The following is a 23574-nucleotide window of genomic DNA, read 5'->3' as shown; positions in this document are numbered from 1 at the left end:
TGTGGTACTAAAAACAAGAACTTTCAGAAAGTTTGGCGACACCACCATTGGAAAGGAGATTGTGCGAGTCGTAAAACTGAAAGGGAAAGGGCGAAAGAGACCAGCACTACTACAGGCAGAAGCAAAAGGGGACACAGCTAAACTGCTGATGACCTTAAGCCCGGTTCAGATAATTCTGCTAATCCTTCAACGATTGTGCATCCAGCAACACTAATTGATCAGATAGCCCATCAACAACAAGGGCAAATAGAAAAAAAGATGCGATTAAGCTGGATAAAAATGGACCTAGACACTACTTTCCTTACCATGCTGTTTTGTTTACTTCACACACATTACAAGCTTAACTTCTCAACAAGTAGACCTACATGAAGGTAGAGTTGTATTTGGATTCATTCGAGACAGACAAAATCAACTTTGGTGACTATTAACACAGAAGTTTGCTCCTCCCAAATTTATTCCACCTCCATTCACTTTACGTTACCTTTTTTCAGGTCTTTGAATACTTTTGAGCTTTATCTAGACAGATGCACAATTGTCAAAGATATAGCGTCAGAGCTCAGTCGTGGTAAGCACTATCCGACGAAAGTCAACGGATGAAAGAAGTAGTAAACAGTTTGGTAAACCATTTTTCATTAACCCAGGGAAATAGTCAACCCTGTCAATTAACTACAGACACTGATAAACTTCTCAGTGAACTGGTTTTGAAGAGCGATTTACACAAATGTAATTCTTTCATCGGCTGGCATTTGTGTGGTAGTGTTACGCGCAACAGCAACATCATAAAAATAATCCGAACCGGGGAAGTACAAGCGCAACTCCACAGCAGCAGCAAAACGGCACCGGTCCACGACCAGGCCAGTGGACTTACAATAGCCAGACTGGACCGGACTCGAGAGAGTCGGGTCAGAACAGGCGAGGTCGGCTTAGAGGAGTTGTTGTTGATGACGTTGTAGTGGCCGGTGGGAAGAGCCTGAAGCTCCGTGAGATAGCGGCTTAGTTTTTCCTACAAAGGGGGGTGGGTGAGGGGTGAAAATGAGGAAATCATTTGCATGAGTGCCATTTCTTCTAGTGCAAACAGCCGAGACACCAGCATACGGCAGTTCACAATATGCAAAGCTGTGGCCTAATCTATAACAAATTGTATAAGTAACAGAAGCACATTGACACAATAATGGCCATTTCGTGCTGGGGAAAAGCAGGATAGACAGACAGAAACATGATACAGAAAGAAAAGAAAGGTCTACCAGAGCGCCCCACCAATCGGTCATAAAACAAGAAATAACCTGCAGGACTTAGTAACCCTGATCACAAAGGTAGAGAGAGACAAAATTTGTCCTACTTTTTTTGACAAGTTCTAGATCCGTAGGAGGTTACACAGAGAGGCCCTTTCAAAGGCAAAGAAATGTTCCTGGGGATAGGGTATAGAAAAAGAAGGCAGAGAGGATACACCGCACTCTAGCATGACAACAATGCCTATCTTCCACCTCAGGCTAGAAACATTTATGATATACAATGACATACATGTACAAGAAACAGCGAATGAGAGACAGGAATACACTGAAAAAGAAAAAACCCATTAATACAAAACACTTCCAGGAAGGATAGGAAAAATAATTCCAACCCCCCCCCCCAATTCGAACCTTGAACTTCTGTCTTCTGTGAGGCAAACAGAATAACCAAGCCTATGGCACCAGCACAGCAACTAGCTGTGAGTGACAAACATACATGAAAAAACATTATAGTAACTACCCTCCTTTAAGATTAAACAGTCTATCCAATTAGGATATTAACAGTCAAAGTAAAAAAAAAAAAAGAGAAAACTTATTAACTGATATTCAAACTCAGGATCTATCATTAAAAAAACCACTACCTCCAATGTTTTCATCTCTAATTTTCCCAACACGAAAGGATCCTGACTAATGTTTGAGGGGAAAAAAATCGTTGGCATTTCAAGTGTATGGGACATCCATGGCATACAGAGATAAAAACAATGCGAACAGTCAAACCAATACAGAAAGGGTGTAATTCTTAGATATATAATTGGATATCATGAAAATGGCAGCTTCTACAAACAAAGAAATACCACCTAGAGAAGGCAACCCCAGCACCTCCAGTGTACTTCCAACGAGACAAATCAGCGCTCCCCACCCCCTTTCCCATTAAAACAAAAGACAAATAAACAAAAGCACATCAAAAATAGATAATTCCCGACCTTCCACTCCCCACAAAAACAAACAAACAAAAAAACAAACAACCCAAAACAAAACAACAACAGCAAACAACAACAACAGACAAACCAACAAACCCAGCAAAAGCAAAGGTTTCGTTCCCAAAGCTTCTGGACATTTCATTATGAACCTTTGTTCTCGGATTCACTACTCATAACTAATGATCAGTCCACGTTTCCTTCATGAATGAAAAGAAACAACAGACTGGTCCTTTGGAGTAAAAGTAAAGCATGTAACTTATCATCTGCCCATTAAGTAGAGCAAGCAGACAAAACACCGAATCTGTCGCAGGTGAAATCCCGCACAATTTTGAGGGCGTGGTTTTAAAACACTACTGCCATTTGTGCAACAATGACACATAATTAAAGACCCGTTTTACAGCATAATCAACACAATTAAAAGGCTAGGGTGCCTGGAAGCGGAGATAAACAGTTACTACAGCAGAAGAGGATTGTTATGCTACTCTGAGCGATAGAAGGAAGATACAAAGCTCTAAGTCCTGAACAATCGCTATTAAATTGTGCACAAAAAGTTACTGCTATTACAACTACTGCTCTAACCCAGTGAGAGGTGTCTCTAAGAGAGCAACACTTCTGTTTTTTCTGCCCTATGACCACAGTCAAGCGTCTAAAGCAAATCAAGCAATTTCCTCTACATCAAGATTACACGAGTGAAAGCAAGGAGGATTCAGCCACTGCTCAGGCTACATGCTATGCAAAAGTTAACTCCTTCTGGATGTCATTTTTATGGGGCGTATGTATAAAAATGACAGGTACTCTTCCAGAGCTAACTTTTTCAGGGATTTTTTAAATTGGGGATATGACTAAAAAGGATACAGGTACTAAGCAAGAGTTAACGCCTTCAGGAAGTAAATTTTATGAGGCACAGTTCTAAAAATATCAAGTGCTGTTGCGGGATTTACTTTTTCAGTGAGTATTTTTTCTGGGGTTTAGTACAGAAAAGACCAATGCCATCGCCGGTCTATGGGAATATGTCCAGAAAAAGTTCAGCTAGAAATCAGGATCTCAAGGTTTTGATGGGGGCAATCGGACACTTTAACACTCTACCTAACATCTTAAATTTGTCTTTACTTTCAGCTTTCTCTGTTTTTTGTTCTACAGCTATCTTGAGTTACCTGGTTACAGTTATTTCTTCATATGACAACAAATGCGCCACAATAACATTTTCAAACAGTCTGATCTTAAACACACTTTTTTGTTTTGAATTATAAATAGATCTTAACGGGATTAATAAGGTTCATACACACCTGTTTTTATTTTCTAAATTTTCAATTTTACAAAACATATTTTATACACACCCTTATTCTCTTTATTATTCTACAAAACATAACCTGTACACACCTGTATTTCCTGTTCTATTTTACACAACATATTTTACACACCTGGTTTCTTTGTTACAAATGTTAAACTTTTGCAAACCAACTATATTGGGCATAGGCTAAGCGTATATACATCTTCAAGGCATAAAATATTCCTAGTTTTAGACAATTTTTATTATTGCTCCTTTTTTTGTTGTTATATAAAAAGAACAGTAGGCATTTGAAAAAAGAATGGACTGCTTTGGGTTTCATTCAATCATAAAAGCCCCCTTTTGAAAATATATATACTCTTGAGAGTTTTCATACAATAACAACAGTTGGTACTTGATAACAGAAATTATTCTATTTAACTGAAGTTTGGGATATGTACAAACATTTCAGATTCATTAACTTTTCGCAACAAAATGTTTGAGTAACATGTGGACAGATGGTGGTGATGCTGAAACACACTATGTGAAAGCATCCACGATACACACATATAACAAAAAATATATGTGATTGTGTCCACCAAACAATCAACTAGTGACCCACTGATCAACATTTTTTTGTCCTTGGTATTTTGCTGGCTGTGACAAGACACTAGATAGAGAGAACTTACGAAGTGTTTGAACGACTTACACTGAGGAAATTCGGTTTGAAAAACTGTTTGTTTTTCCAGGGAATGAAATTGGCGGCCGATTGGTTCTGCAGTTGCCCTCTGAGCTCGGATGCACCCTGCACACAGGAGCGAGGGGATGGGGAGGGTGGGGAGGGAGATGGGAGTTTGGAAGGTGGGCAGGGTGGTGGAGATGGTACGGGGAATAAAATCAGGGGGCATGGCAGGAGTCGGCCAATTAGTAAGGGGGCATTGATGGAGAATCAAAAGAACGCAAGATGCAGAGATAAAAGGGATAGGTCGGGGAAAAAAAAGAACCCCCCCCCCCCCCAAGTAAAAAATACAAGAAGATGAACACAATATAATTTTTAAAAAGGACATGAGACATATGGAGTGGGCAAGAAATACATCAGAGCAGGCAGGCAGTTCATGCATGGGTCAGAAACATAAACAGACACTAAGACAAACACAGACAGGCACCCACAACAAACAAACAGCTTACTACCCGTATTCCAACTTCCCTGCTCGCCAGCATACTTGTCTGGACCCTAACAGTCCAGACTGTGAGCCCATATGTCCCTACACAGGAAAGCCTCACAAAGCCTAACGACAATGAAAGGCAAAAAGCAAACTCACAGACAGATACACACACAGACATAAGTAAGCGTGCTGACCTTGTTGGAAGCGTGTGCTACAGGTAAAATGACTGCCCATCACACGTACTTGCAATTTTGTCCGCCTCCACCCTCAACCTACGAAAGTAAATGCTTTAGTCTTCCATAGACAGACAAGTCATTTCGAAGTTGGACTACTTAAACCCAGCCAGTCAGGGCAAAATCAAGATGTGTGGAAGCAGTGCTGGTATGGTATTGGTCTCACACCTCTTTCAAAACTGCATAGTTACAACACAGGCAGGTGACTAGTGACTTTAGGTTTCATCTTATGAAAGGACCAAGCCAAGAGGTTGGATAGACCCAAAAAAACTTAAAGCAACTCAAGTTCTATAATGCCCTGCAAGGGGGATGTGATCAAGTGAAGTAACAAACTATATTCTTAAAAATGTGTAAATCACGTGTGTTCAGAGGACATTTACAGAACAATTATGCACACTAAAAATGCTGGGTCTTTTAGCTCACACTGCAGGGAATGTCTGACCATCTGGCTAGAAGAACAGAATACTGATCTCCCACCCCCCCCCACTCCACCCCCCTTCCCACCCTCACAGTCATATTTGACACCCCTCTCAAAATACTCCACATAGTTTAGGAGATGGGCTTCTTTGACCCTGCCTGTCAGGGCCACACAAGGCTGTGCGGGGATACTAAATTCCAACAGAAAAAAAAATGTTGAAGAGAGTCGATCAAATATCTTCTCTGCATGACAATTGAACTCAAGTTTCCTGCACCCTCCCTCTTTCCCTCACTCTAAACTCCAGCATTGTCACAGGTCTGACAAAGCCGACAGCTGACCTCACTCACGGCACACAGACCCATCTCACAAAACAAAAAACACAACAACATGCTATACAGAATGCAGCACAGCGCGTCCGCAAAGATTCTAAAAATATAAAAAGCGCTACCTCATACAAATATACTAAAAACATCCAGTAACTATTAATTAAATCAACACATTATTGTAAAAAACACCATGACAAAAATTCACACAGCAGGAAGCTAAATTAACCACAACAAACAAACAAACAATGCAATGCATATTCATAAACTCAACATTCAGAGTGCAACAATAACTTGAAACTGAAACTCCAAACCATTGACAAACTAAACAGGAGAAAAAGGAAAATACTAGTGGGGGAAACAAAGGTCAGGAAAACGGCAAATCCGTACAGATGACTCGCAAATGAGCCCCCAAAAAATCCAAAAAAATCACAAAAGCCCAAGGTTGTTTGTGTGTGCATTAATATGTTAGTATCAAAAAATGACTTATTAGTCACCATTATGATACACATAGGCACAACACTCACATCTCCAGAATGTGAAAAACTTCTACTGTCATGTGAAACTTTCTATTATTATTATTGTTAAAATCATTCTAATGGTTTCAAAGTTTTAACTTTTAACTGTACTGTACCTTTTACTGATACTGTTTTTTTCTTTAAAAAATTTTACACTTGACTATACGTGGAGTATTTTCTATAATAAGATTAGTTCACTATTAGAATTCTCTCTTATAAAAGGAGTTGGTGGCGTGATGGTATTGGGTGGGTTTTGGGGCAAGGTTCATACCTACTTGTTCTCATTACATTAAAGAGCTGATGGGAACAAATCTACTTTTATTGTTTTTATTGTTTTAGAACTTCAAACAGAATAATGAAGAGGTAAAGTTAGCTTGAAATCAAATAAAAGCTATTGATTTCACTTAAGTTTAATCTTTACTTTTAACGCGACTTGAACAAATAAGCTTCTTCAACCTTTTAACAATAGACGGTGCATTACAAGCTTGCCTGCAATGAGGGAAGATATCGACTTTATATTAAATGGGAGAAAGAAACTGAAAAGGAAGAAAATATTCATCCTGCTTGTCAATCTATTTAGAAATAAAAGAACATTAGGTGCACACAATCAGTTCCTTCGCCTCCAGATAATGATCGATACATTTCAAATTGAACTATATTTTCAGGAAAAAATAAAACAGTGATACAGATCTCAGTCTTTTGAAAATGGGGAGGGGGAAAATGAATAAGAACTGAAATATGTAGGAAAAAGCACGTGGCTACAGTGTGCAGTGCCGGAGAGAAGGGCTAGTATAATGTCACTTACGCTGAAAGAATTGGATTTTTGGACGGAGGAAGTTTTTTTGTTTTTGCGCAAGGCAAGCGGAGTGCAGGTCACCGTCTCCTCAGAGTTGAACCTATCGTACGCCTAGAAGACAAGGAAGATAAAAATAGCAAGGGAGGGGGACTCAGAAAAAAACCACAATCAATAGCAACCAATGCAGGGGTTACAAAAAGAAAATGAGGCCAAAATTAAAAAAAAATAAAAAATTATGAAGACATGAATGCAACAGAAAAGTATGGGGAATAAGCATGCAGCAGCCAGTCCAAAACATTAAGAAATGTAGAGCTTTGGTTTGTCAAAGACAACTGAACATTTTTCGCCCCAACCGGGTACCCATGATCCAAATATCACTCGTGCAACACTTAAATCTCCTCCATGAATACTTACGAATGACCCCCCAAAAAATATTTTTAAAAAGCCATCGCATAAACATAAATACATCTGTTCTGCCTCGGAAACCAAAGCGCTACATTTTCCCTTCCTTTGTTTAACTTACCGAAAGAAATTGACCTCCCATAAAACTGGTACTTATTTCTTCAAAAGTTGATTACTTTTTTAAATGCCCCCTTCCCCCCATTTAAAATAAAAATGTTCTTAGGTATTTCTCATTAGTGAACCATCTTGTTCCCCTGTCCATATTTTTAAATAGCTTGAAAGATGCAACAATCAAGCACTGATTTAAATTATCTTATACTTCTTTCACAAAACTATTAAAGCTCATGGTCTTACACAATCTCACTGTAGGTTAAACCTTATGAAAATGACCAGCCTTAAAATTATGATGAAAAAACGACATAAAGATTAAGCATTCACATGAAAAACACATGGCACATGAAATCAGCAAAACATATCAATGAAAATGCATCCCCCAAGCAAAAGTCAGCCAGCACTGGCCAAATCCGGGAAGGTTTTGCCAAGAAATTTTTATAAAAGCTCCAAATCGACAGAAAGAGAATGTAAGTGGACCACAGTATCAACCATGTATCCTATAGCAAATTATTTCACCACCACTGTAGCACACCTAATCAAAACCTATCCACTCACAATAAGTGACTATCTGTCCAGGCCACCAACCTGCCCAACGCGACCAGGACCGCTATATTTTATCAACCAATAGCCCTCAAGACCTGTCCAAGACAACAAGGTAAATCTCTCATCGCCCCACGGCCCCCTCTCTCCCCCCCCCCAAAAAAAAACAACAACAACCAACAACAAAACAACCCAACATGTTACTGGGCCTTATGAGAGTCTAAAGCCTGTGACCACCTCAGGTTGGGACTTCAGAATGGAATAAAAAAAAAAAAATTCCTTTTGTTAATCTAACCCGCCCAAGAAAACAACCTGTACTATTTTTCTCCAGACAATGGTTTGCCGTTTTGGACAATTTGACTGTGACTCTACAGTATGAGTAAACATAACTTCGAGGCCTTCATGCTGCTTTCAACAAAGTGACAAACATTAAGGAACATATTTCTAGCAACTGGGCCAAACAAATGAAGAAATTTTCTGAGACAATCCTAAAGCAATCCCTTATGTGTCTGTGACAGAAATCTAAAGGACAAAGTGTTTCAAAATCCTGATCTTTTGAACAAACGCACACTCAGCCTGAATGTTTTTTTTTTATTAAACACCCATCCCTTTAAAAAAAAAAAAAAAATTTGAAAAAAAAAAGTCCCTGTAAAATTTTGTGCAGTAAAAAATTTGAAGCCAGAATAACAGAATTTCAACTAACGTAATAAACTACCTAAGATGAATCCAAAGCCACACCAATTCTATGCAAATGCGCAAGAGATGTGCAGGCACTGAATCTACAGAAACCTATAAAACGTCGAAACTAGAAACCATGCCCAACCACCTGACAGTTTCACTCCATTTTTTTGCTATAACTGTTACACGCCTCGAGGACACCTATCATGTTGCTGGTTTTTAAAAAAAAAAGAAAACCCCTGCAAAGGCAGTTGATACTATGGAAATCATGATAACCAGCTTGACTACCTACACCACTCACTTCCGGCCAATTACTAACCTACCACTGATAACCAACTAGTTACCACCTACTGACTAACAACTAGCTACAACTGACGACCAGACAGCTATCAGTGACAACCAGCCAGCTACACTACCAAATACAAGCTATCACTAACATCCAACCAGCAACCATCGACAAGAAAGAGGCAGAGGCAAATCATTTGCAAGCAGCCGCTCTAGACCATACCTCCCTGAATCTGCTCAAATCTACTCATCAACTAAAGCTCAAATCTACTGATTTAACAAATTTCTAATAAATGTACAATAGAATAATTTCTGAGGACACATTCCCATTTTTTACGTCTAATAAAATAGGGAATCCACTCTCCCCGCCCCTGCAAATGAAAAACAAACAAAACAAAGAAAGAACCCAACCCTAAACAAAACCCCAACATAAAAAAAAAAAAAATGAAATAACTTGACACATTATCAATACACATGAAAAAAATGAACGGCTGAACATGCTGAATGATGCAGGGATAAACAACACAGCAGTTTGGCAGGGAGGACAGGCTTGACAGCAAACATCCTGTCAGCTGTCACGCTAGTTAGGAAGCCACAACAACCACAATGATGATGACGACGATGCCAGCAGAGAAAACAGCGAACAATGGGAGGAACATCAAGACCATGCAAGCAGGACAAAAAAAAAGATAACACGCCAACAAAGGGAGAGGATCTGGGCAGAGACAATCGCCTTTTTCGATAAACCTCACTTATGATAAACCTCACACATGACACTATTTCCAATGAACTACAAGGGTGCTTTATAGACACAGCTGACAAAGCAACGACATTGTCTCTCCAAAAAGGCAGTGCTCGTTGAAAAACAAACAATGCTAGGTTGAACATTGCAAATAGCTTGGCCTTAAAGCTAACGCAGCTAAAAAAAACCCAGAAGACAAACAAATAAATCTCACTTATGACACTATTTCCCACTAAGCGCAAGCATTTTAGAAGATACAGCTGACAACCCCCCCCCCCCAAAAAAAACAAACAAACAAACAACCCCACACTGTCTGACAAAGCATTGCTATTTTGAAGAACTAATAGCCTGGTTTTACACAGCTCACAAACAGAAGATACACACATGACTCGGAATAAATAATAAATGGATCATGAACCCTCCAGTCATGTTGTCCTTTTGACTGAGTAGACAGACAGAACCCATGTATGAACACCAGAAAAAGCTCAGTCTTTTGTTTCAAGCAGGCAGAGGCAGTGATGCACCTTCTATTTTTGTGATGAACCTTCCATTTTCACATGGTCTACTTTTATTCAATGAGATCTAAGGGACAAAAACTCCTTCAATGGTAAGTATTCTCAAAGTTAGAATGGCCAAGTTCAGGATGTTGCTCTGCATGCACGAGGTATAGAACAAATAAACCTTCAATTGTTCTTAAATAAGAAGTCTCCCAATCTTAAACTGATCTTAATGGCAGCATAACCTATATAACTAACAGTTTTTAATTTCCTTGCGCCACCATTTAAACAATTCCAATCACACTGAAAGAAGGATGCTTTGGTTGTGCCAGTCAGAGCCAGCCTGAGCAGAGGATAATGCTTTCCTATGGGATAGATGGAGAAACTCAATAAAAATAAACTGACTTCCTTGAGCGGGAATCAAACTCATGACTTTCATGTGCAGCAGCAAAGGGCCTAACAGTTAGACAACAGATGCCAGGGCTTTCCACAAGGCAATACTGAAGAAGCTGGCATACTGAGTGGATTCGCACACCTAGTGAAAGCAGCATCAAGGAGCAGGCACTAAATGAAATTCAACTCCCAACATCCTATACCAGCGAGGTGAAGGGTGGTTTAGCCGTCTTTCCTGTGCTATCAATGCTTTGAGCAACTGGCCGTTTTGCTGCACAACTTTTAGACAAAAAAAAAATCCTCCACAAAAAAACTTGTTTAAATTCTACTTTGCATTAATAAAATATTGATATGTGTGGAATAAAAAAAAGGACTCTTGTTCCCATTCCCAGTGCTGCATATCAATCTTGTTTTGGAAGAAATATAAGGTGAAAACGGTATTCATACACTGCTGTAACACATGCTTTATAACACTCCCTACAAGACTACTTGAAAAATTGGATTCATGCCTCTAATCCTAATATTGCTATTGTAGATGTTTTACGCCGAAATTAACACAATGTAGATAAATTAGGAGATGGGCTGCTTCAACCCTACCCCTCAAGGCCAACCTGGGCTGAGAAGGATATAAAGTCCTAGCAGAAAGACGGGATGTACGTCAAAAAGTCTCCCTACATGGGAATCTTAACTTGCACCTTTCAATTTCACAACTTCATAGTTCCCACAAAACAACTTTTTAAAAAGCTTAAACTGCTTGATTGTGGACTCATCCTTTTTCAACCTGTTTTATTTTTGCTTCAGTAAGAGTTTTACGGCACTTGCAACACAATAAGGTCATATAAGGTCTTACAAGGAGAGTAACAAACACAAAAAAAGAAGGAAAAGAGATAAGGATGATAGCTGTTTGATAGGAAAGAAGGAGCTGACCACCCCAGAGCACCCACCAACCAACCACTCTACCTGTGTTGGAATACAACTAATTTTTTCCTGAATATTCTACTCTGACAGCTGATTTAATTATGAATAAAAATAATGTGAATAATTTTTTTAAAAAAGAAACAAAAAGAAAATTTTAAACAAAAAGATAACAACTCTTAGCAAACAAAAGTATCTCAATAACTGTGTGTTTAACAAAATCCCAAATTATACTCCTCACAAATGAAAGCTGAAGGAAAATATTCATCTGAGCATCCAAAAAAACATAAACATAAGAAACCGTCACCTTCGGGGGGGAAAAAAGGGATAAGAAAGAGTGTGTGAGGAAAAAAAAAAGGTGTTCAGAACGTAGTGTAACCAGTGGCCAGGCTACACAATCACATCCATAAAGTAATCATTTTTGGAACCCAGGAATGCTACACTTTCTCAAAAGGTGAATGAATACCTCCACAAGAAAAGAAAAATATGAAGAAATTTTTTTTACTCAAGTTTAAAAAAACATACGTAGTTTCTTAGAATAATGTCTCTGATTATCCCACACCTAGATGCCTTCAAAATCTGTAGAAACGACAGAAACAGCGAGGCGAAAAGTTATCAACAGATAAACTGTGCAGCTTTTTACTTTACTAACAACCAGTGAACTAAAGGAGCAAAGTTTATTGAGAAGAAAGATCTTTTCAAAGTTCCTGGATTACATACTGAGACTCGAGTACCAGGTTAATAAGTCTGGCTAGTACTACCCTCACCACAAAGCTTACTACAGAACTTTTCCTCTATGTTTATCTAACTAGCCAAGCGCATACAGAAAACAAAAAAATTCCCCCATGACCCTTCAATTTTTTTTTTACTCAACATGAAAATTAAGAAATTGAAGCCAAATCAAAAATACTATTTCACAAAAGGGAGAGGGAGAAAGAAAGAAAGGGCGACAGTGAGAGAGGTAGAGAAAAAAAAAAAGAAAGAAAGGGCGAGAGTGAGAGAGGGAGAGAAAAAGAAAAAAGAAAAAAAAAGAGGGGGGGGGGGGGGGGAGAGAGAGACAAGAGAGAGACAGGTGGAGAGAGACACTGAAAGCTAAACTTCTGCTTGTTGTATAAAGTCAATTATAATAACTTTTAACCTTTCCCAGACCTCAGCCCAGAGCTTTTAGAAGTATTTCATTTCTAATTACATTTATATCTTTTCACAGTTCATCGAAGCTCTTAATGTTTGTCAAGTCCTCTTAGATACCTAACCCTCTATCACCTTACTTTCCGAAGGTGAGAAAAAATGAGAGCCATTAAGTTTATCATAGATTGAGAAAATATGAACATAAAAAGAAACATTAAAAGTTATTTAGAGCTCAAATTGGGAAAGAAAGACAGACAAAGAAAGTAAAAACAGTAGGACAAAAATCAGTCCCGTCAGTGGTGCCCTACATGAGAACAACTCTCCAGCAAGAAGAATTTCACACAAAACAGACAAAAGCAACAGGGGCTTGGGGAAAAGATAAATTTTGGTACTGATGAACCAGTCTATGTTGATGTGTGTCTAAATTTTAATAATGTTTGAAAGTAAGGTTTAAGAGCTACTTCAGGAAGGTCTTGAAGCCCCCCCCCCCCTTTTTTTATTAATTAAAAAAAGCAGAATGTGCCTTAACAAAGATGTAAGAAATACAAAAATGTATTAGTAGCTGTGCGGGACCTAAACTTGATGCCCCTTGCACCAGAAATAAACCCACTACCAGTAGGTCAGGAACTATAAAACAAAAGACCCAAAAAGGAAAAAAAACAACAAATACCCTTCATACAATACTACATCCCATAGCACTACATAGTGGCGGACAGGTACCAGGAGAAGAACAGGAGAAACCACCTCTGGCACAGAACGGAAAGGAAAATGTCTGTCCCAGAGTTCCCGAATCAGCAACCACAATAACGTCAAACACCCCCCCCCCCTCCCCCCCAAACAAAAACAAACAAACAAGAACAATCAAATTGCTCCATCAGAAATCACATCAACAACAACAGAATCCATATCATCAATCTTTGGATTTCTCTGGCCTGAACACACCTTTTAAACTGTGGAAAATTACAACAAAGACAGGCATATCTTAAAAAAACAACAACAACAACCCAAAAATCTTTCAGATACTGTTTTAAGGCGCAGGATACAGTGCCCTTCATTACAGGTAAACAACACAACACAGAACAAGTCTCCTGATCTTTTTCAGCTCTCACATTCCCCCCCCCTTCCATTCAGGGGGAAAAAAAAGACAAAGCATCCAGCACTCAGGAAAAAGCCTTGGTCATGCCCACCCTGTAAAAAACCTGTTACAACAAAACCTATATTTCTCTGAAACATACATAATGTCGAGCAATGGAACCTGGGGACAAAGAGCTACATGAAAAATTTGTTGTCAGGACAAAAAGATCACACAAAACTGATTGCTATACTACAGTAGTAAAAATTTGGTTATTATTACAATCTCCCTACAGTAATAGAAAATCAGAGAAAGGTTGTACCAAAAGCAAGTAATGAAAGTCTAAGCTCAAGAAATTTACACTGGAAATATCCAATCTAAATTTCTTGTGACAAAGCTCTCAATAATACAACCGTATGGTGATTTTCTCAAGCGACCCAGTCTTTTGTAAGGTCAATAGTTTATTTCTAGTAACAACAGTGTACCTGTGAGTCGGGTAGATCTTGAGGTGGCAGTACCATGGACTGTGGTGGGGGCATGGAGGGCACCTGGGGCGGGCCCTGGGCCGATGATGGGATGATGACCGCCGGCTGGCTCATCAGCTGGCCAGGGACGACGCCCCCAGGTTGCTGCTGCTGCTGTTGCTGCTGCTGTTGCTGCGGTGGTGGGACTTGCTGCTTGTCTTTCTTCTTCTCACCTTTCTCTGGCTTGCCTTCTTTGTCTTTAGGTGGTGGTGCTGGAGGCTGTGGAGGTGAAATGAGGCCATCAGTAACTTTTTAATGTCTTATAAACACAAATTAAACATGTCTAAGACAGGCCTCACAATGCCTCCAGAGTATTGGGGCTCTGTGTCTGGTCAAACAAAACACTCGTAGATTGGTATAAGTACCAAAAAAATAAAATAAAGGGTCTCATCCCAAAACTACAGATATTGTGGTGTACGATGGCACCCTCCTGCAGAGGGAGTTCTGTCTCAAGTATACAACAGTATCAAACCATATCCTTTTATCATGGAATTAATGGTCACTTTGGAGTTTCCTTGAACAAAACATGATAACCCTGATCCAGAACAGGGAACTGTACAGCAGCGACATAGTGACAAGTGATGGTATTAGTGTATTTGCATTAATGGCATTTGTACATTGAGAATATTTATGGGCAGATCATTGTAAAGCAAACTTCTTGAGAGAGAAATTGCGGAATAAAATAAAAACTTCAAACAAACTTTGACATTCTAAAACTATGGTCTCCAGAGCCTTTTAACACGCCCCTCCTTTCATGTCAAAAACATCCTCTTCTCTCTTGTTGGCTTAAAACACTGTGATAAAATTCTCAAAGACCACACCTGCTGTTCTTGAGAGCCTTTCTAAATTTTAAGAGGGCTTTTTTTTTTCTTTATCAAAACCATATGTGAGCGGCTCTGAGAAAACCCGTCGGAAGGTGCGAGAAGCTATTCTGAGATATCACTAAAATTAGGCCCTGAACTTTATTTTTTATCGAAAACGAAATTATATGAAATTCAGAAAGATAGACCATTTCTACATCATGTGTTTTAAGAAATTTGCTCAAAAGTGATTGAAAATATCTAAAATAATTATTTTTGAGGACATATCGTCGCCGTATTACGTTGAATTCTTAGACAAACAGGGGGAATATTTACTCAATTGGATAGACACTTCTTTCCACGGGAACCCTCACGTATTATATACCAAAAGAAAGAGAATTTTATTGCCGTTTCGGGAAAACCCAATGCGCATGAATGTGTGAACATTACAAATAGTTCTGTGAGTTGCGCATGTTGTAGTTTCACTTCTAAAATGGTATTTGTCATGAATGCAGTTTAACATCTAATGTACCATTTCTTGCCATTCAAACCAAATATGAACTGTTCCTTATTGACTTTAAGTTTTTTGTTCTGCTCAACGAAGTGTTTTTTTCCGAGTTTACTGTAAGTAAACTGATTGTTTTCGGTTTCCAAGTGGTCGAGCGCTTTTGTTTACATAATTTAATTGATTCAAGATGGCGGACCGATCAGCTGAGTGGCGTATTTCATCGATGCAAAACGAAAACAAGAGGTGACAGAATGATGGACAAAAATTCTGGCTTCTTGTTGCAACCTGTCAACTGTAAAGGGACCACGGAGCAAATTATTCTCAATTGGTGATCATTAATCACTGGTTTGTTTGAACTAATAGTGGTCATTTAAATACAGTGGTGTACAACACTATAAATTTCATTATGCAAGCTGCACACCTTTAAATCGCTCTCTTTTAATTTCTGTATCTACAGACGAGGATGATGCCTTAGGGGTGACCTTCATAGAGAACGTGACAGTGATTGAATTATTTTTAGGATCAAACGACTAAGATAAAATAGGGATGGGAGCATGGACAAAGTAAAGGCTATGGTGTGACAGCGGTGCTATCGGCTGACCATCCGAAAGACATATTTATCCGATATCGTTCTGATGTTGGGTGATCATCGGTTTCCGATAGTGTGTGGGAACCCGACATCGTCCTGATGGCGGGTTGTCGTCGGTTTCCGATGGTGTGTCGATATCCATCATCGCACCGATGGCGGGTTGTCATCGGAAACCGATGGTAAATCAGTATCCATCATCGCGCCGATGGTGGGTTGTCATCGGAAACTGATGGTAAGTCGGTATCCATCATCGCGCCGATGGTGGGTTGTCATCGGAAACCGATGGTAAGTCGGTATCCATCATCGTGCCGATGGTGGGTTGTCATCGGAAACCGATGGTAAGTCGGTATCCATCATCGTGCCGATGGTGGGTTGTCATCGGAAACTATTATGACAGACTTCAGTTTTGACCTAAAAATTAATATTTTGACCTGTCATTTGCTTAAAATTTTTATATTAAATAAAAGTTTCCTCATAATATGTATCTGTGTACATGTTTTTAATGTTTATCAACTCTGGAAAACCCTCACAGTACAATATGTAGTTCGTTCATAACAATTACTACAAAAGAAAAATACTGATTAAAATACATACCCATACACTTATGATAAAAATCAAAATATCAGAATGTAAGCAAGGTCTAATACATCCTCAAGTTGGGTTAAAATTAAAAATACATCCCAAAACAACTGTAAATTACATGGAATAAGGTTTCGTTCATAACCATTATGACACAATGTCACGTTCATAACATGATGACAATCCATTATGACAAGCATACTTTTGCCTCTTCTTCGCTTCTCTTTTGAGTCATCAGCACGCTACTCTTCCATGTTCATTCCACCATGTAAAAGGATGTTGTGAATCAGTGGGAAGTCCCTCACATGATATTTAGCAGAAATATCATAAAGTGTTTGTTCACAACATCATTATGACAAACCTGGATTATCTCAATCAAAGTCATATTTAAGGAAAACCATGCGATGGAGCGGAAAATTACCCTTCTGATGGATCAATGTCAAACCAATGTTTAATACCGGTCATTCCCCGGGATGATATGTTTAACGATTAGGGTTTTCTAGACCTTGGAAAGTCTGATGATATAATTATGACACGAGTTTTGAACGAACTTATAAATTTTACTCAGCAATAACATCATTAATATAAAAACATAAAACCCTTTTAATGGACACACGCTGCTATGATGGTGTATAAAAACTATTTTCAATGTTTGAATGCTCTACTGTTTGATAGTTTAAGATTAACAATATTCTGTATTTAACATACAATTACGTGTGCACTCAGGACGAGTAAAAAATGCCCTATTTTTTGTACTATTATCTTTCTATGAAGAGATATAAGATGCACACATCAATCTACTTGCTCATGCAGCTTGACCAACTTATTTCCTTGCCATATATGCATAAAGTTTTCAGAAGAAAACATATTTTACCATGAGTAGTGGTTGATTTAAAAAGTCCTCATGCAAACACCCCCACCTTTTGGCAAAAGCTCATATCTATTCTGAATACATACTCTTTAATTATTTTACTTGAAAAGAACCAAGAAAAGAGAGATGCTGCACTATCGCAGTGATGATCTGTCACAAACTTGCCGTCACATGAAAGTGAATTTCTTATACTGAGTAGGTCCATATAAAAATACAGCGATGCAAAACGAAAACAAGAGGTGACAGAATGATGGACAAAAATTCTGGCTTCTTGTTGCAACCTGTCAACTGTAAAGGGATCACGGAGCAAATTATTCTCAATTGGTGGTCGTTAATCACTGGTTTGTTTGAACTAATAGGGGTCATTTAAATACAGTGGTGTACAACACTATAAATTTCATTATGCAAGCTGCACACCTTTAAATCTCTCTCTTTTAATTTCTGTATCTACAGACGAGGATGATGCCTTAGGGGTGACCTTCATAGAGAATGGGACAGTGACAGCCTTTGTGGTGCCAGAAGGTAAGTGTGTGGAGCAGACAGCTTTGCGAAGTTGAAGGGCCTGAAGTGCATCTGCAAGCTCAATGATGGCCTGCCTTGCAACAGCCAGTTCGAATCAACTGCTTTTGATGACCTGCGTTTGTCTTTTGCTGGTATGACACGAGAGGAGCATAATATTTTTTGACGCGTTTTTACGTAATTCAATGATTTACTGTTGTAACATAAAAACAGTCATAACTTCACATAGAAGAGAGGTATTTCACTAAAGTAAAAAGCAAACTGTCCACAAATGGCACCTCTAGGCTGTGGTATCAGCATTATTTGCTTCTATGCATTGTCATCATGGAAAATGTGTTCCCAAAGTAAGCAAAACTTTAAAACCTGTTTTCTCAAAATTTGACACTCAAACCCCTGTTCGCTTTAAAATGCCATAACTTTTCACAGAATGCTCAAATTGCTTTCAAATAAAGTGCAAAATGCTCGGAAAAGATGTGTCTTTTAAAATATGCAAAAAAGTTCTTTTGAAATTTTGCACCTTGTGAAGGGTTTTCTCAGAGCCACACACATATCTTTGCAGACATTAAACTCTGCACTACATCAGTTGTTTTTCCTTTCTCTACCTTTCCCAAAGAGTATCAGATGATACAATATTACACTTGCACAACAACAGTTGTCTTTTCTTTCCTTCTCTTTCCTATTCACCCGAGAATGTAAACGATATAATCTCACACATACACATCAACAGTTGTTTTCTTTAACTATCTCTTTTCCCTTCACATGAGAACGTTAGATGAGACAAAATCTTACACTCACACAACAACAGTTGTCTTCTCTTTCTTTCGCTTTTCCCTTTACCTGAGAGTGTAAATAATGCAATCTTACACTTGCACATCAACAGTTGCTTTCTTTTTCTTCATTTTTTTTCCTTCATAGGAAAATGTAAGTTAATACAATCTTACACATACACATCAACAGTTGTCTTCTATTTTTTTCTCTTTTCCCCTTTTTTGAGAATGTAAGATGAGATATTCTTACACCCGCACACAGAATAACACGTCTTCTCTTTTTCTCTTTTCCCTTACCTGTGAGTGAAATAATACAATCTTACATCGGCACATCAATAGTTTGCCTTCTCTTTCTTTCTCTTTTTCCTTCATTGAGTAATGTAAGATGAGACAGTTTAACACATCCCATCATCAGAAGTTCACTACTTCAGAATCACAAAGTTCTATCTGCTCAGTACCTAGTTTTGAGAAATTCGACGTAAAAATTATGAGTTTCACATCATGTCAAGCTTTTTCGAATGCAGATCTTTGAATATCTTGATAGCAACTCCAAATAATCTTGCTATCTTGATAAACCAGACAAAACATTTGCTTTCTGACCTCATGGTCCTAGTAATTCAAAACGGCCAAAAATGTCGAACAGAACTTTGTAATTCTGAGGTAGCGAGTTGTCCTCTCTTTCAATCTTTCGCTTATCGTTTTACCTGCGAGTGTCCAGCAGTGGTGACCAGAGTGCCGGAGCTGCTGGTGGAGTGGCTGCTGATGCTGTGTGTGTCGCTGGGCTTCCCGCCGCCCCCACCACCGCCCTGAGAGACGTAGAAGGAGCGTTGCGAGTGGTTGGGTGGGGAGGGGACGGCCGCTGGCACCGCTGACGGGGCGCTCGGGTACCGCATCTGCACTATCCGCTGACAGGCTGGAAAGAGGTTCAATGAATTTTAGAACATCATTTTTTTATGGAGGGTGGGGGAGAAATTTTGTTTGAGTTCAAAGAAAAGCACATTGACACAATAATGGTAACTTAGAACAGGGAAAGAGTAAGATGAGACAGACAATGTTTCATCGAACAAAGAGAAGCATATGAACACAATAACAATAGAAGACTACAGGGGAAAAACAACAGTAGTCACAAACTGAAAATTGTGAGGGTAACAGTTTTGAACTCTTGTTGACTCATAACTGTATTTCTGTTCAACTGTTGGTTGATTATTGTTTTTAGATTTGCAATTCAACAACATTTAATAATAAACCACCAGTCAAACAAATATAAAGTTACGAGTTCACAAGCTTTTAAAATTGGCACTCTCACAATTTTAAGTTTGTGACTACCATCCTTTTCCCCCCTCTGTGCTCTTCAATTATTTTGAGCAGGGAAAAAGAAAGACAGACAGACAGACAGACAGAAACAATGAAGGGAAAGAGAAGAAATAAAACCTACTAGTTTCACACCATGGTCCTTGAGCTACCCATATTTTTTTTTTACAAATACAGATACAGGTTCAGCATTCTTGGAGCAGCAAAGAGATAGCACAGCTGCACCTACTAACCATCCAGGTATTTTGCTCAGCGGTGAGGACATAGCAGAAAGAAAATATCATCAGGCACAGTTGACGGCACACCCTTTAGGTGGTTGGCCATTTGTGTATTTACTTTTAACACTTGAGTGTGGGCTTTAACGAGACATAGCACAACTCTTGTTCAAAACCAAGGTACTGGACAGTGTCTTTACAATTCTTTAATTCTGTATGGGAATGTGTATTAAATGATGGTGATGTAATAACAATAATAATAATATTAATAATAATAACAACAACATCAACAATAATAACAATAACAATCATAATAGTTCATCTGCCAGAGTCGGACAATGACCAATTCATCTGCAGACGACAGTATTTATTAAGTGAAATTGAAAACACTCAAGTTCAGATGACTTGTGGCTTTTGCTTTGGCAAATAAGACCAATTGTGGCAGAGAAGTTTGCCACATTTTTTAGTAGCTAAAATCTTAACTTCCCCATGACCAGCATCTGTGGCGATTAGGCACATTGCTGTCGGAAGCAGGAGACCAGAGTTCAAGTCCTGAGTGGGGAGAAATTTTAATTGAGTATCTCTGTTCTTCTGCTGGGTTCTCTTAGCCCGGGTTCGCCCTAAAAGGCAAGGCTTGGAGGCCCGCCTCCTAAATCATCTAGATTGTGTAGATAAGGGCATTAAAAACACCCACAGTTTAAACATGGCTTCAAGAAAAGATTATTATAATTGATACCTATGATTTTGACTTCCTAATTGAAAATATAATGATAAATATGAGTAAACTTTTCCTCAGTGAAAGGGTATTGATAGTTATCTCCACAACTATTTGTCCTAAGACGTAAGACAACAGGGAGCACGAGACACAGGAGCCACTCACCGTCCTGGAAAACTCTCTCCACGTTCAGCCCATACGTGGCACAGGTCTCGTAGTAGGAACACCGCTTGAGATCGTTGGCCAGCTTCCTGGCCCGTGTGTCGTCGATAATGCGGGGATTGCTCTCACTGATGGCATCTGCAGATATAATAATAAAGATTATAATGATAATAACATCAATAATTTTTAAAAATAGTCAAATGAAGGGCATTTGTATGGCACATATCCCTGTTTAACAGCAAGCCTTATGCGCTTTACACTATATTATTAACTCAGCAGACTCTAGAACACTCGGAAACATTCTTGTCTTCCAGGGACGCATAACGATAATATATAACAAATGACATTTATATAACGCTCAGTTCCGATTAAAGTACACAGACTCAGAGCAAGCAGTCGATTAAGCTCTCAAACACCAACAAACTGATAAAATCTTTCGCTGTCTAGTAGTAGTAGTATAAGGTTTTACGGCGCTCGCAACTGCTAAGGTCATATGAGCGCGTTTCGCTGTCTATAGCCAGATACCCAATGCCACCTGCAGGAAGTGAGGAAAATTCATGTTAAGTGCCTTTCCCAAGGACCCAACATTGACCTACTGATGAACATCTAGGGGTAGGAAAACGCAAGACAGACAGACAGACAGTTTAGTTTTAGTAAGAGTTTTTCGGCACTTGCAACATAATAAGGTCATAAAAGTGCCGAAGATTAAAGGTGTTACAAGAGAGTAACAAACACAAAAAAGAAGGAGGGGAGATAGAGACGATAGAGTTTTTATAGGAAAGAAGGAGCAAACCACATCAGAACATCCACCAACCATCCACAGACAGACAGACAGACAGACAGACAGACAGACAGACAGACAGACAGACAGACAGACAGACAGACAGACAGACAGACAGACAGACAGAAATAAGAAATAGACAAGCTGCACCTTCCAACAACCCATGTCTCATCAAGAGCAGATTAAGATGAACTAAACACTGAACGGGTCGCATTAAATGCCAACATTATGGGCCGAGAGAACAAAAAAAACAGCTGCAAAACAAGTAAAGAACAAAATTCTTGTTCCAAGTTAATGTTTCGTTTGAGTAAGGAGAAGAACATTAAGACAGTAACGGTATTTTAGTGCAGGGGAAAAAAACAAGAAAGAGAGACAAAAACAAAAGAGGGGAAAGAAAAGAAGTAAGACATGCCAGTGGTGCTTTCCAACCACCCGCTGCCAGTTAATGCTCAACTGTAAATTTTGCCAAGTCAGCACATTATCTGGCACATTTCTCTTCTGAGTAAAGAGAAAAATGTCCACACAAAGGCCACTTAGTGCAGAGAAAAAGCAAGAAAGACAGACAGACAGCATAGGAGTCAAGAAAAAACACTGGACCTATGACATGTACCATTGGCACACTCCAATCATCTACACAAAATTTTCCAAGACTAGATCAAGACAATAGTATCAGAAAGAAAGTTAAAGAGTAGTAGTAGTATAGGGTTTTACGGCGCTCGCTACTGCGTAAGGTCATATGAGCGTGCAAAGTTAAAGAAACAGACTACAAAAACTTGTTTGCAACCACCCATATGGCCAGACCAAAAACACCCTTACGGACAGCTTATACACGGTACTAAACAATCAACACCAAAATGACCTTGTGCACAAAAACGGATTGCTTTTGTTTTTTTTAAGTTTAAGAGAAGACATTGAAGGGACAGCTTTCATTTTTTGTTTGAGCAACAGATCAGCATATTGAAACAGCAAAGTGTCATTCAGCGTATCGTTTGTTTGTTTGGGTAAAGAGAGGCACAACGGCTTTGCAATGGTCATTTTGTGCTGGGAAAAAGTAAGACAGACAGAAACAACAGAGGTGAAAGTAAAGAAGAAGGGCTTACCAGTGGCACCCTCCGACCACCCGCTCATTCAGTGTAGTGAAAAAAAAAACACACCAAGAAAACAGACAGAAAAAAACAAGAGGGGAAGTAAAAAAAGTAGGATCTACCAATAAAGACAAGACCGATGGAAAAAGAAACTACGGATGAACATGAAAGAAGTAAGACCTACCAGTGTCGCCTACAAGGACCAGGAAGAAGAGGGGACGAGGAGGGAAGAAGGCAGGAGAGGGCACAGTTAAGTACACAGAGACCCCTGGTGTGTTCCAAACCTAAACTGACAGAACTTTGCATAAACTTGAGGAGGCGGACTTCCTATAGCACGGCAGGTACCCACTGGGATAACTTATTAGGGATGTCAGGAGGGAGGGAGGGAGGGGGAGAGTGAGTGACAGAAGGGGAGAGTAGAAACTGAACGGAGAGAGGGCGGAGGGAGGGAG

General features: G+C 39.1%; 1 protein-coding gene across 8 annotated transcripts in view; it reads right to left on the bottom strand.

Moving 5' to 3' along the window:
• The window catches only part of LOC101862596 (arf-GAP with GTPase, ANK repeat and PH domain-containing protein 1), an 88093-nt gene that overhangs the window by 31351 nt on the left and 33168 nt on the right, over positions 1–23574 (bottom strand). For 2 of the 8 annotated variants that reach the window (XM_035970861.1, XM_035970862.1), the window contains exons 6-10: positions 21260–21394; positions 19558–19766; positions 14182–14439; positions 6940–7041; positions 4186–4281 (exon numbers count right to left, since the gene is read on the bottom strand). In XM_035970861.1, the coding sequence (XP_035826754.1) occupies positions 4186–4281; positions 6940–7041; positions 14182–14439; positions 19558–19766; positions 21260–21394 (800 nt within the window). Of the gene's footprint in view, positions 1–868; positions 1004–4185; positions 4282–6939; positions 7042–14181; positions 14440–19557; positions 19767–21259; positions 21395–23574 lie in introns of all 8 variants that reach the window. The other 6 variants (XM_035970863.1, XM_035970865.1, XM_035970866.1 and 3 more) reach the window with 4 other exon arrangements.

The sequence above is a fragment of the Aplysia californica genome, unplaced genomic scaffold (assembly GCF_000002075.1).
Source record: "Aplysia californica isolate F4 #8 unplaced genomic scaffold, AplCal3.0 scaffold00330, whole genome shotgun sequence".
NCBI lineage: Eukaryota > Metazoa > Mollusca > Gastropoda > Aplysiida > Aplysiidae > Aplysia > Aplysia californica.
Note: the sequence above shows the minus strand (reverse complement) of the source record. Positions and strands in the feature narration are given on the sequence as shown.